Here is a 13,990-nt window from a genome sequence, read left to right on the forward strand (position 1 = left end):
TCACTTTCTTTGGTGTAAACCTGGACCACTCCTACGCATGCGCCCTGCTTCTGTTTGCTAGACTCCATATTTTCTGTGCCCTGAAGGACACAAGACATCAACCCTGGAACCTCAGAGCTTGCAAAGGGGCAATCTGAATGTTTTACTCCTCTGTCTTGTGGCCCCTCCATTTCTACTGGTTGTGCGGCTACCAATTCATCCGACCGCCCTTTTCAAGAGACCATCTCCGCGGGTCCCTTGCCCATCCCACCACGGCCATACGAAGCAGCACTTTAGCAAAGACGCTGGGAAAACACTGGGTTAAATAAAGCCGAACAGGTTTCGTTATTAAATAACCTTTCAGGGCCTTTGCTATGCTATGAATCTCCAAGAAGGGCTTGATTTAGACTTAATTTTCCAAACACTTTTAGGAACCGAAGTTGGGAAATGGTGAGCAAATTGATCTTCAGTCCCCACATGCTAGAGGCGGGATGCCTTTTCCAGAGCTCACCTCTCATTGTGCCAGGGAATACCTACATGGCTTCTTCCTCTTCAGATTTCTCATCTTGGCTCCCATATTCCATCCCAATGGTGCCTTTTAAATATAGTCTGGAGTAGATGTGGGTCTAGAATTAAAGTCCAGTTCTCACATGCAGACCAAGCTCTCTGGGAAAGGAACTTCCAGGGATAGTGGTAAACTTAAGTCTTAATAATCTGTGATAGTCTTAAATCTTAATAATCACCAATTACATTTCAATTTAAACTGGTCTTAGAATGGACTTGATCAGAACACTAACTTATTCTGAATCTAAATTCCTTTTTTTTTTTTTTTTTTTGAGACAGAGTTTCACTCTCATTGCCCAGGCTGGAGTGCAGTGGTATGATTTCGGCTTATTGCAACCTCCGCCTCCTGGGTTCAGGTGATTCTCCTGCCTCAGCCTCCCAAGTAGCTGGGACTACAGACAGGATCTTGCCCTGTGACCCAGGCTGGAGTGCGCATGTAGTGGTGCAATCACAGCTCATTGCAGCCTCAACCTCCTGGGCTCAAGAGATCCTCCGACCTCAGCCTCCCAAGTAGCTGAGATTACAGACATGCAACACCACACCTGGCTAATTTTTATTTATTTATTTATTTTGGTAGAAACAGGGTCTCTCTTTGTTGCCCAGGCTGGTCTCAAACTCCTGGGCTCAAGCGATCCTCCTGCTTTGCCCTCCCAAAGCCCTGGGATTACGGGCATAAGCCACCACACCCAGCCTGAATTCCTATTTTTGATGTCGAATTGATTATGTACCTCTGGGTCTTGGTACCTGAGCCTTAAGCGCAGCTTGGTACTACAAGACCTTCCAGGCCGTGTTCACATACTTGGTTAGATAGCTACCCACCTTCCTCGCCACTTCATCAGCCCTGTTACTCCAAATCCCTTCAGACACTCTACTCCACTGGAAGAAATAGTTAGACCACGGTCCTGAAACCTCACACCTAAAGCGTGAAACTGCCTTCCCCTTCGCCACTAGAAAGGAGCAGTTTCCCATTCTTTTTAGTAAAATTTCTCTTTTTTGCTAAATATTCACACTCATTAAAGAAATACAAAAGATGCAGAAAGACTAAAAGAAGGGAAAAGAAATCACCCAGAACCCCATCCCAGAAAGAAATCCACTAGTGCTATCTGGGCTATTTCTTTACACTGGTTCTTAAAGAATAAAGCAATCTTTTTCCTCCTCACAGGAACCCAGCTGCCAGTCCTTAGGTGTTACTTGAAAGATTAAATACGCTAGGACTTACGGTTGCCTCGAGCAACATTCAACTCGTACAACTCATTTCTTGTACATCAAATCTCTTCCAGAAGTAAGAATTTTAAACCATTTTATATGGGAAAAAATTAGTTTTTAAAATGTGTTATCTTGTGTGTTAATCGTCTTAACATATGCTCCATGTACTTCCAGCTAATACAGTCTCTATCCCCAGCTCCATCTCCAGCCTGGTGGTGCAGCCCTGATCCCCTGATGCCCCAGTTCACACAGTTCAGCCACACACTGGTCAGTTTAAATCAAATGATCATCATGGAAAAATGGTGTCCAAGGCAGTTTTGGGAAAACAACCGAAGTGTCCTATGCCTGGTTTAAAACAGTGTCTTTTTAAAGGAAAGAATTCTTTTTGTCTTTTTTCCAAATTCACGCATACACCTAATAATTAAGAAGTGTGCATTAAGCACATGGCATGGTGTCTGCTCTACAGGATAAGAAGGGACACAAAAACAGTCCATCTGCAACGACTGGGACAGTGCATGGCAAATTGACACAAACTGAAAACAGCAAGCTTTCAGGAAAGGAAATGGGTCACATGGGCAAGAGAATTTAGATTTGTATGGAACCGTGAAGGCCAAGAGAAGAACCACAGGAAGAAAGCACCAGGCAGAGCTTAGAGGCTGGAATTAGCCTTCAGTCAGCATTTACTAGGCACCAACTATGTGCCAGGCATTGTGAGAGACAGAGATGGGATAAAAGCAGGGCTGAGAGGGGCTCGTAAGTTCCTTTGGAAACAGAAAACACTTCCCTGAGGAACCTCCTCTGAGCCTGGAGTTGAAGGAAAGAGGAGGCCTCATAGAGCAACAAAGGACCATTCACAGCACGGCAAACAGCGGCGCTCCAACTCCAGCCCAGGTTGTCGGGGAGAGAGCGGCAGGGGACCCACTGAAGGAGCAGGAGCCCCACGGTGAGTCCTGGGGTGGGGCTGATGGATGTGGACTTCTTAACTTTACTACCTTCAACCACATGCTAGCAGAGCATCCTTGCCATTGGCAGAAGATTCTAGAACTGTAATGAGATAGGCGACCTGGCCCCTGCCCTTGGAGAACTCACAGGCTGGTTGAGAGCACAAGAAGCAACCTTGGTGTGCCTTTTGCTTTTCAGTTTATTATATTTTATTTTATTTTTATTTTTTTGAGACAGACTCTCACTCTGTCTCCCAGGCTGGAGTGCAGTGGCCTGATCTCGGCTCACTACAACCTCCGCCTCCCGGGTTCAAGCGATTCTTCTGCCTCAGCCTCCCAAGTAGCTGGGACTACAGGCGCCCACCACCATGTCCAGCTAATTTTTGTATTTTTAGTAGAGACGGGGTTTCACCATATCGGCCAGGCTGGTCTCGAACTCCTGACCTTGTGATCCGCCCACCTCAGCCTCCAAAAGTGCTGGGATTACAGGCGTGAGCCACCATGCCCAGCCTGTTTTTCTTTTTTATTTTTCCATAAGTTTTTGGGGTACAGGTGGTATTTGGTTACATGAGTAGGTTCTTTAGTGAAGATTTCTGAGATTTTGGTACAACCATCACCTGAACAGTATACACTGAACCATATTTGTAGTCTTTTATCCCTTGCCTACCTCCCATACTTCCCCCCAAGTCCCCAAAGTCCATTGTATCATTCTTATACCTTTACATCCTCATAGCTTAGATCCCACATATCAGTGAGAACATATGCTGTTTGGTTTTCCATTCATGAGTTATTTCACTTAGAATAATAGTCTCCAATCTCATCCAGGTCACTGCAAATGCTGTTAAGTCATTCCTTTTTATGACTGCATAGTATTTCATAGTATACACATACCACAGTTTCTTTATCCACTTGTTGATTAATGGACATTTGGGTTGGTTCCATGATTTTGCAATTGTGGATTGTGCTGCTATGAACATGCGTGTTCAAGTATCTTTTTCAAATAATGACTTATTTTCCTTTGGGTAGATACCCAGTAGCAGGATTGCTGGATCAAATGGTAGGTAGTTCTGCTTTTAGTTCTTTAAGGAATCTCTACATTGTTTTCCATAGTGGCTATACTAGTTTACATTCCCACCAGCAGGGTGGAAGTGTTCCCTGATCACTACCTCCATGCCAACATTTACTGTTTTTTTATTTTTTGATTATGGCCATTCTTGCAGAAGTAAGGTGGTATCGCATTATGGTTTTGATTTGCATTTCCCTGGTGTTGTTGAGCATTTTTTCTTATGTTTAGTGGCCATTTGTATATCTTCTTTCGAGAATTGTCTATTCATGTCCTTAGCCCACTTTTTGATGGGATTGTCTGTTTTTTTCTTACTGATTTGTTTGAGTTCATTGTAGAGTCTGGATGTGAGTCCTTGGTCAGATGTACAGATTGTGAAGATTTCTTCCCACTCTGTGAGTTGTCTGCTTACTCTGCCGACTGTTCCTCTTGCCGTGCAGAAGCTGTTTAGTTTGATTAGGTCCCAGCTCTTTATCTTTGTTTTTATGGCATTTGCTTTTGGGTTCTTGGTCATGAAATCCTTGCCTAAGCCAATGTCTAGAAGGGTTTTTACAGTGTTATAACTAGAATTTTTATAGTTTCAGGTCTTAGGTTTAAGTTTTTAGCTCATCTTGAGTTGATTTTTGTAGAAAGTGAGAGATGAGAATCCAGTTTCATTCTCCTACATATGGCTAGCCAATTATCTCAGTACCATTTGTTGAAGAAAGCTGTCTTTCCTCACTTTACGTTTTCATTTGCTTTGTCGAAGATCAGTTGAGTAAGTATTTGGGTTTATTTGCGGGTTCTCTATTTGGTTCCACTGGTCTATGTGCCTATTTTGATAGGAGTACCATGCTGTTTGGGTGATGATGGGCTTATAGTATAGTTTGAAATCAGGTAATGTGATGCCTCTAGATTTGTTCTTTTTGCTTAGTGTTGCTTTGGCTATGCAGGCTCTTTTTTGGTTCTGCATGAATTTTAAGATTGTTTTTTCTAATTCTGTAAAGAATGGTGGTGGTATTTTGCTGGGGATTGCATTGAATTTGCAGTTTGCTTTTGGCAGTATGATCATCTTCTCAATATTGATTCGACCCATCCACGAGCACGGATGTGTTTCCATTTGTTTGTGTCATCTATGATTTCTTTCAGCAGCATTTTGTAGTTTTCCCTGTAGAGGTCTTTCAACTCCTTGATTAGGTATATTCCTAAGTATTTTATTTATTTATTTATTATTTTTACAGCTATTGTAAAAGGGGTTGCGTTCTTGATTTGATTCTCTGCTTGGTCACTGTTGGTGTATAGGAGAGCTACTGATATGTGTACATTAATCTTGTATCCAGAAACTGCTGAATTCTTTTATCAGTTCTAGGAGCTTTCTGGAGGAGTCCTAAGGGGTTTCAAGGTAAATGATTGTATTGTCAGCAAACAGTGACAGTTTGACTTCCTCTTTAGCAATTTGGATGCCCTTTATTTCTGTCTCTTGTCTGATTGCTCTGGCTAGGACTTCCAGTACTATGTTAAAGAGGAGAGTGGTGAGAGTGGACATCCTTGTCTTGTTCCATTTCTCAGAGGGAATGCTTTCAACTTTTCCCCATTCAGTATTATATTGGCTGTGGGTTTGTAATAGATGGCTTTTATTACATTAAGGTATGTCCCTTGTATGCCGACTTTGCTGAGAATTTTTTTTTTTTTTTTTTGAGATGGAGTCTCGCTGTCTCCCAGACTGGAGTGCAGTGGCATGATCTCGGCTCACTGCAAGCTCTGCCTCCCAGGTTCATGCCATTCTCCTGCCTCGGCCTCCCTAGTAGCTGGGACTACAGGTGCCCACCACCATGCCCAGCTGATTTTTTTGTATTATTAGTAGAGATGGGGTTTCACCATGTTAGTCAGGATGGTCTCGATCTCCTGACCTCATGATCCACCCACCTCAGCCTCCCAAAGTGCTGGGATTACAGGCATGAGCCACCATACCTGGCCGAGAATTTTAATCATAAAGGGGTGCTGGATTTTGTCAGATGCTTTTTCTGCATCTATTATCACATGATTTTTGTTTTTAATTCTGTTTATGTGGTATATCAAATTTATTGACTTGTGTATGTTAAACCATCCCTTCATCCCTGTTATAAAACCAACTTGATCATGGTGGATTATCTTTTTGATACGTTGTTGAATTCGGTTAGCTAGTATTTCATTAAGAATTTTGGTATCTATGTTCATCAAGGATATTGGTCTGTAGTTTTCTTTTTTGGTTGTGTCCTTTCCTGGTTTTGGTACTGGGGTGATGCTGGCTTCATAGAATGAGTTAGGGAGGGTTCCTTCTTTCTCTATCTTGTGGAATAGTGTCAAAAGTATTGGAACCAATTCTTCGTTGAATGTCTGGTAGAATTCTGCTGTGAATCCTTATGGTCCTGGACTTTTTTGTTGTTGTTGTTAATTTTTAAATTACCATTTCAATCTCACTGTTTGTTATTGGTCTCTTCAGGGTATCTAATGCTTCCTGATTTAAGCTAGAGGACTGTATTTTTCCAGGAATTTATCCATCTCAAATAGGTTTTTTAGTTTATGTGCATAAAGGTGTTCATAGTAGCCCTGAAAGTTCTTTTGTATTTTAGTGGTGTCAGTTGTAATATCTCCTGTTGCGTTTCTCAGTGAAGTTATTTGGGTTTTCTCTCTTCTTTTCTTGGTTAATCTTGCTAATGGTCTGTCAATTTTATTTATCTTTTCAAAGAGCCAGTTTTTTGTTTCATTTATCTTTTACATTTGTGTATGTGTGTGTGTGTGTGTGTGTTTCTATTTCATTTAGTTCTGCTCTGATCTTGGTTATTTCCTTTCTTCTACTGGGTTTGGGTTCAGTTTGGTCCTGTTTCTCTAGTTCCTTGAGGTGTGACCTTAGATTGTATGTTTGTGCTCTTTCAGACTTTTTGATGTAGGCATTTAGGGCTATGAACCTTCCCCTTAGCACCACCTTAGCTGTATCCCAGAGGTTTTGATAGGTTGTGTCATTATTGTCATTCAGTTAGAAGAATTTTTTAAATTTCCATCTTGATTTTGTTTTTTACCCAATGCTCATTCAGGATAGGTTATTGAATAATTTCCATGTGTTTGCATGGTTTTGAAGGATCCTTTTGGAGGTGATTTCCAGTTTTATTCTGTTATGATCTGAGAGAGTGCTTGATACAATTTCAATTTTCTTAAATTTATTGAGGCTCGTTTTATAGCATCTCATATGGTCGATCTTGGAGAAAGTTCCATGTGATGTTGAATAGAATGTGTATTCTGCAGTTGTTGGATGAAATGTTCTGTATATATCGGTTAAGTCCATCTGTTTCAAGGTATAGTTTAAGTCCATTGTTTCTTCGTTGACTTTCTGTTTTGATAACCTGTCTAGTGCTGTCGGTGGAATATTGAAGTTCCCCACTATTACTGTGTTGCTATCTATCACATTTCCTAGGCCTATTAGTAATTGTTTTATAAATTTGGAAGCTCCAGTGTTAGGTGCATATATGTCTAGGATTGTGATATTTTACTGTTGGACAAGGCCTTTTACCATTTTATAATGTCCCTTTTTGTCTCTCTCTTTTTTTTATTTTTTTGAGAAAGAGTCTTTCTGTGTCACCCAGGCTGGAGTGCAGTGGTGTAATTTCAGCTCACTGCAACCTCCATCTCTCGGATTCAAGTGATTCTCCTGCCCCAGCCTCCCAAGTAGCTGGGACTACAGGCACCCACCACCATGCCCTGCTAATTTTTTTTTTTTTTTTTTCAGTAGAGATGGGGTTTCACTATATTGGCTACACTGGTCATGAACTCCTGACCTTGTGGCCCAAACTGCTGGGATTACAGGCATGAGCCACCACATCCAGTGCCTCTTTGTCTCCTTTAACTACTGTTGCTTTATGGTTTGTTTTGTCTGATATAAGAATAGCTACCCTTCCTCTGCTCCCTTTTGGTATCTATTTGCATGAAATGCCTTTTTCCACCCCTTTAAGTTTATGTGAGTCCTTATGTGTTAGGTGAGTCTCCTGAAAGCAGCAGATAGTTGGTTGGTGAGTTCTTATCCATTCTGCAGTTCTGTATCTTTTAAGTGGAGCATGTAGGCCATTTACATTCAATGTTAGTATTGAAATGTGAGGTACCATTGCATTCATTGGGCTCTTTGTTGTCTGTGTACTTTGGATTTTTGTGGTTGTTTTTTGTTTTGCTTTTGCTTTTTAGCTTGTATTTTTGTTATATAGGTCTTGTGTGATTTATACTTTAAAGAGGTTATGTTTTGACGTGTTTCCAGGATTTGTTTCAAGATTTAGAGCTCTTTTTACCAGTTCTTGTAGTGGTGGTTTAGTAATGGCAATTCTTTCAGCATTTGTTTGCCTGAAAATGACTGTATCTTTCCTTCATATATGATGCTTAGTTTCACTGGATACAAAATTCTTGGCTGATGATTGATTTGTTTGAGATGCTGGAGGACAGGGCCCCAATCCCTTCTAGCTTATAGGGATTCTTTTGAGAAATCTGTGGTTCATCTGATAGGTTTTCCTTTGCAGGTTACCTGGTTCTTCTGTCTCATAGCTCTTAAGATTATTTCCTTTGTCTCAACTTTGGATAACCTGATAACAATGTGCCTAGGCAAAGACCTTTGGGATGAATTTCCCATAAAATTTTTGTGCTTCTCGTGATTTGGTCAAGTCTGTGTCTCTAGCTAGACGGGAACTTTTCCTGATTATTCTTCAAATATAAGCTTCCAAGCTTTTAGCTTGTAAAATTTCTCTTCCTCAGGAACACCAATGCTCTAGTCAATTTAACATAATCCCAGACTCTTGGAGGCTTCTGCTTCATATTTTCTTATTCTTTTTCTTTGTCTTTGGTTGGCTAATTCCCAAGACCTTGTCTTTGAGCCTCCTAGTTCTCTCAAAAATTTTTGTTCAATTCCCATTGCTGAGACTTTCCAGCATTTCCCACATTTCTAAAAGTATGTCCAAGCCTTGAATCTCTTTTTGATTTTTTTTCTTTAAGCTATCTATTTTTTAGAATATTTCTCCTATTCAATATTGAGGGAGTGTGTTGGGAGAGGAGGGTCTCCCTTTCCCACCTCTGCAATTGGGGCACTCACTATCTGGGGTGTCTCCTGGGTCATGCAGGAGCAATCCACTTCCTTCAGAGGGTCTGTGGGTCCCCTCAGGATTGATGGTTTATTCTTGCAGTCGATCTGGAGCTAAAATTCACCATGGAAGCATCCAGATGCTGCTCTGTCTGGAGCTGCAATCTAGTCCTGTCTTCTGTCCACCATGATCCCCTCCATCCTTCTGTTTTGTTTTGTTTTGTTTTGTTTTAAGAGAGAGTCTTTCTTTGTCACCCAGGCTGGAGGGCAGTGGCATGATCTCAGATTACTGCAGCCTCTGCCTCCTAGGTTCAAGTGATTCTCCTGCCTCAGTCTCCAAAGTAGCTGGGATTACAGACACCTGCTGCCACGCCCAGCTAATTTTTGTATTTTTACTAGAGATGGAGTTTCACCATGCTGGCCAGGCTGGTCTCGAACTTCTGACCTCAAGTCATCTGTCTGCCTTGGCCTCCCAAAGTGCTGGGATTACAGGCATCTGCCACCACACCCAGCCCATTTGATTTCATCTTCTCAGGGTATAGGTTCTCTGCTGCCATCTCACCTGGCTGGATGGCACATGTAGCCGTTAAAGCAAAGACTAATGTGCTGCAGTGTTTAACCCACTCCCCCTGCCAGTTTCTCCTGCAAGTGTCTCTATACCTGCATCTTTCCTTGCCTGTGAATCCTCTCACTGGAGGACAAGCACCCCTGTGTCTTCCACACATATCCTTTCAAGAGAATGTAACAGGAAGGGGGCCTTGCCTCATTCAAGCTGGTGGCTGTTGCTTAGTGGCTGACTAGGGCCTCACCTGAAACAGAAGGGTTGAAAGCCCAAGGGTGGTTCCCCTTGCACTGAATCAAGGGATGGACCCAAAAGCACCAGAGCCAGGGCCACGACCTCTCTCCTGCTGCCTCCGCTCCTCCTGCAGTATCCTCTCTAGACATCGAGCTCACCCCCAGAACCTCTGTGTCTCCTCTGCCTTGGGCACCTTCTCCAGATTTCCTGCTCCCTGACCTTGTACCAGGGTCTCCCCAAGATTGGGCACACATTAACAGGTTAATACATATTTTTGCGATAACAAATAGAAGTCAGCTCTCACTTCCTATTTACCACTTCTGCTTGGTACATTTATCTTAATCTCTGCATCTTTGAACCAGGTTATTAATATGGCCCAAGAATAGACAGCAAACACACAGCTGCCCTGCTGAATGGTGTAGTGTTGCTATATACCAGGCACTGAGCTGGGGGCTCAGACACAACAAAGACTGAAACAAAAGTGTAAAAAAATGTCCACTTTGAGAACCATAGTCAGAGCATAGCTATTGATAAGATTGATATGAATAAGCATGTTAGTAAGAAATTAAAAATAAACCTAAACCACTAAAGACTTATTTTCTTTTAGGTTACATAGACGATAGATAGTGAATTATAGTAGCTGACATCGACTAAGCACTTTCTACATGTCAGACACTGTGCTTCGGGCTTCCCTGAGCATAAAAACACATTAAGATGGATTATTGGGGGCTGGGGGCAGGGAAGGGGCTACCATTTGCTCTTGGTTTTACATGTGGCCAGTTTCAATCCAAGATAAGCTACAATGAGATAAAAAAGTTCAAAAAAAATAATTAAACCAGTTAAAAAGAAAAACAGCACTGGGACTGAGGCTGGGTTTCAGAGCCAATTTCCAAGAAGTAATTTCATCATCATAGAACATCAAACGTGAATTCCACTCTCAGCTATGCAAATTCCAAAAGAATAATACCTCACATTTGCATAATGCTTGATGCTTTTCAAAGTGCTTTCCCAGTTATTAATCTAGAGAAGGCTTTATTACTACCAAAAACATAAATTAAAATTCTGTTCGGACTCCAGTTCTCCATTATTTTTTCCACTTTGCCCTCAAAAGCCAGAGCCGTCTAAATCCAGGTGCTTTTGATTGAATGGGTAACTCTAATAAGTTTAACTGGCAGGGTGAATATGCATAAATGTAGCATATTATGAGGCCTTCGATCTACAGACACCAGAGTCAGGCTTAGGAAAATCTGCTGTTGAATTAACAAAACCACAGGGGAGCAACTCGGAGTTCAAGTTTGAGATCCTTTCGGGGTCTCGAATTTTGTGGGAACTGCACACAATATGTTCATCAGAATCCATCTCCCTCTATCAAATATGAGAAATTAGATCTACCACTTTGTCCTTAAACCTACAGAAATCCCCCTCAATGACTTCCTGCAAAGAGGCCCACATTTGCCAAACAGCTCCTAAGTCTTATTTTGTTTTGAATGTAATATGAACCAAGAGGCTGAATTCACTGTAAATCCAACAAGGACAGAAGATTTTAGAAAAATGAGGTGAGGAGATATGACGGGGTTCGAGGAAATACTTCTACCCAAACCTAATGCCTTTCCAATTTGTTTCTTTTTCCATCTCTTTCAAACTTAATTATGTGTAGCGTTCTCAGTCACTGAATCACCAGCCTTTCCTGACACTTCAATCTCATGCATTTTAGCAAAAGATTAACCTGGCTGTTTGCTTTTAATTCTGAAGCTGTGCTAATACTCACTCCCGCTAGATTAGAAAAGAAGAAAAACACACGCCCGCATACCCCGCCATGGCACCAGCAAGGCTCCAGGGTGAGACTGCTGACGCTGTCACAGTCCCTAGGGCTGGCTGCACTTACCACTTCAGAAGGGCCAGGAGAGCCACTGACAGGGCCACCGTCACCATGGGGCCATTCACTTCCAGTTTTAGAAACCCCAAGGCTTCCATCATTCCTCTGAGACCCCAGAGTGGTGGTCTTCCAGATGAGACAGGAGGCTGATCCCGCTGCCCTTATGGGAACCGTGCTCCGCAGGTAGAAAAGAGAACAGGCAATCAAGAAAACATCACATGGAGTGGGCCCCCACAATGTGCTCTTTCTCAGAGTGTCTCCCTATAAAGAGGAAGGAAGAGGAGGGCACAACAAAGGGTTTCAGTGTAAAGGAATGAATCAGCAATTTTAATCCTTGATGACCGCACTGTCAATAAACATTTATGTTAACTTCCTCAGAGAGGAAAGGCAGACTTCTCCATGTTTGCTGAGAAACAAAATGGTTGTAACCATGGACTTGTACTCTGAGAGGAAGTCTTCAAAGAGAGACGTCTATCTATATCTATATCTATATATCTGTCTATAATCTCTGTATCTATATCTACATCCATCTATAATTTTTAAAATTCACAATTAAGTGAAGATACATGTCAAGAGACTCTGAATATCCCAGAACAATACGGGATCAGACGCCATCCTGATAAAAATGCTGGCTGCGTTGAGGACAACCATCCCACCAAGTCCATTAGTTGCTGGGTCTGAGATCTCTCTGAGTGTCTGGCTGTTGGAGCCAAGCAGGGATCCCGATTCGGGTCAGTGTTCTCACGGTGAGTTGGAGGGTTTCTCAAGTGTCTGAAGGCAGATCCATAGGCTCATATATGGGTCCTTTGTTCTAGCTTTGAGCTTATCTGATTAAAGTAGACAGAGAGATGGAGGGGATCAGAGTGGATGGGTGGCAGGACTAGATTGCAGCTCCAGACAGAGCAGCATCTGGAGGCTTCCATGGTGAATTTTAGCTCCAGATCAACTGCAGGAACAAACCAGCAATCCCAAGAGGACCCACAGACCCTCTGAAGGTACCAGACTGCTCCTGTAGGACCCAGGAGACACCCCAAATACTGTGAGTGCTCCAATTGCAGAAGTGGGAAAGGTAGGCCCTCCTCTCTGGAATAGACACCCCCAGTATTGAATGGGAGAAATACTCAATGAACTAGACAGCTTAAAGAAAAACAATCAAAAACTCAGGAAACTTTGGATACACTTTTAGAAATGTGAGATGCTCTGGAAAGTCTCAGCAATAGAATTGAACAAAAATTACAAGAAGAAATTCCAGAGCTCAAAGACAAGGTCTTGAGATTAAACCCGTCAACAAAGACAAGAAAAAGAATAAGAAAATATATGAACAAAGCCTCCAAGAAGTCTGGGATTATGTTAAATGACCAAACCCTAAGAATAGTGGTGTTCCTGAGGAAGAAGAGAAATTCTAAAGGCTTGGAAAACATATTTGGCGGAATAATCAGGGAAAAGTTCCCCCGTCTAGCTAGAGACCTAGACATCCAAATACGAGAAGCACAAAGAACACATGGGAAATTCATCTCAAAAAGATCTTTGCCCAGGCACATTAATGCGTCAGGTTATCCAAAGTTAAGACAAAGGAAATAATCTTAAGAGCTGTGAGACAGAAGCAACAGGTAACCTGTAAAGGAAAATCTATCAGATGAACAGCAGATTTCTCAGCAGAAACCCTATAAGCTAGAAGGGATTGGGGCCCTGTCCTCCAGCATCTCAAACAAATCAATTATCAGCCAAGAATTTTGTATCCAGTGAAACTAAGCATTTTATATGAAGAAAAGATACAGTCGTTTTCAGCCAAACAAATCCTGAGAGAATTCATCATTACCAAGCCACCACTGCAAGAACTGGTAAAAGGAGCTCTAAATCTTGAAACAAATCCTGGAAATACATCAAAACAGAACCTCTTTAAAGCATAAATCACACAGGACCTGTAAAACAAAAATACAAGCTAAAAAACAAAAGCAAAAAACAAACTAACAAAGGAGTACACAGGCTACAAACAGCCTGATGAATACAATGGTACCTCACATTTCAATACTAACATTGAATGTAAATGGCCTAAATGCTCCACTTAAAAGATACAGAACTGCAGAATGGATAAGAACTCACCAACCAACTATCTGCTGCCTTCCAGAGGCTCACCTGACACATAAGGACTCACATAAATTTAAAGCAAAGGGGTGGAAAAAGGCATTTCATGCAAATGGACACCAAAAACTAGCAAAGGTAGCTATGGGCTTCCTTTTCTGTGCCCCCACAGGTCTTAGGATAGTCACAGGTACATTTGTTACAAAAGGCTGTGGCCACAAGTGCAGATTCCCTGGAAAGGAGTGAGAAGAAAGACAGGGAGGGCACACAGAAGGCTGCTGCCTTCACCCAGAGAGAAGGGATGCTTGGCTAGAGAAGGGAGGGAGGTGGGAAGAAGTGGATGGACTTAAAATATATTTTGGGAGTGGACTCTTGTGCTCTGCAGAAGTTCCTGGTGGGGTGCATATGAAAG

General features: G+C 42.0%; 1 protein-coding gene across 6 annotated transcripts in view; it reads right to left on the reverse strand.

The window, feature by feature from the left end:
- The window catches only part of TBXAS1 (thromboxane A synthase 1), a 213,263-nt gene extending 201,476 nt beyond the window's left edge, over positions 1–11,787 (reverse strand). For 2 of the 6 annotated variants that reach the window (XM_031665114.1, XM_031665111.1), the window contains exon 1: positions 11,506–11,787. Coding sequence is in view for 5 of the 6 variants with exons in the window: in XM_031665111.1 (XP_031520971.1) it covers positions 11,506–11,597 (92 nt within the window). In the remaining variant the exon portion in view is untranslated. The remainder of the gene's footprint in view (positions 1–11,505) is intronic. The other 4 variants (XM_021936332.2, XM_017957223.3, XM_017957224.3 and 1 more) reach the window with 2 other exon arrangements.
- Between the last annotated feature and the right edge of the window lie 2,203 nt (positions 11,788–13,990).

Source organism: Papio anubis, chromosome 4 (genome assembly GCF_008728515.1).
Source record: "Papio anubis isolate 15944 chromosome 4, Panubis1.0, whole genome shotgun sequence".
NCBI lineage: Eukaryota > Metazoa > Chordata > Mammalia > Primates > Cercopithecidae > Papio > Papio anubis.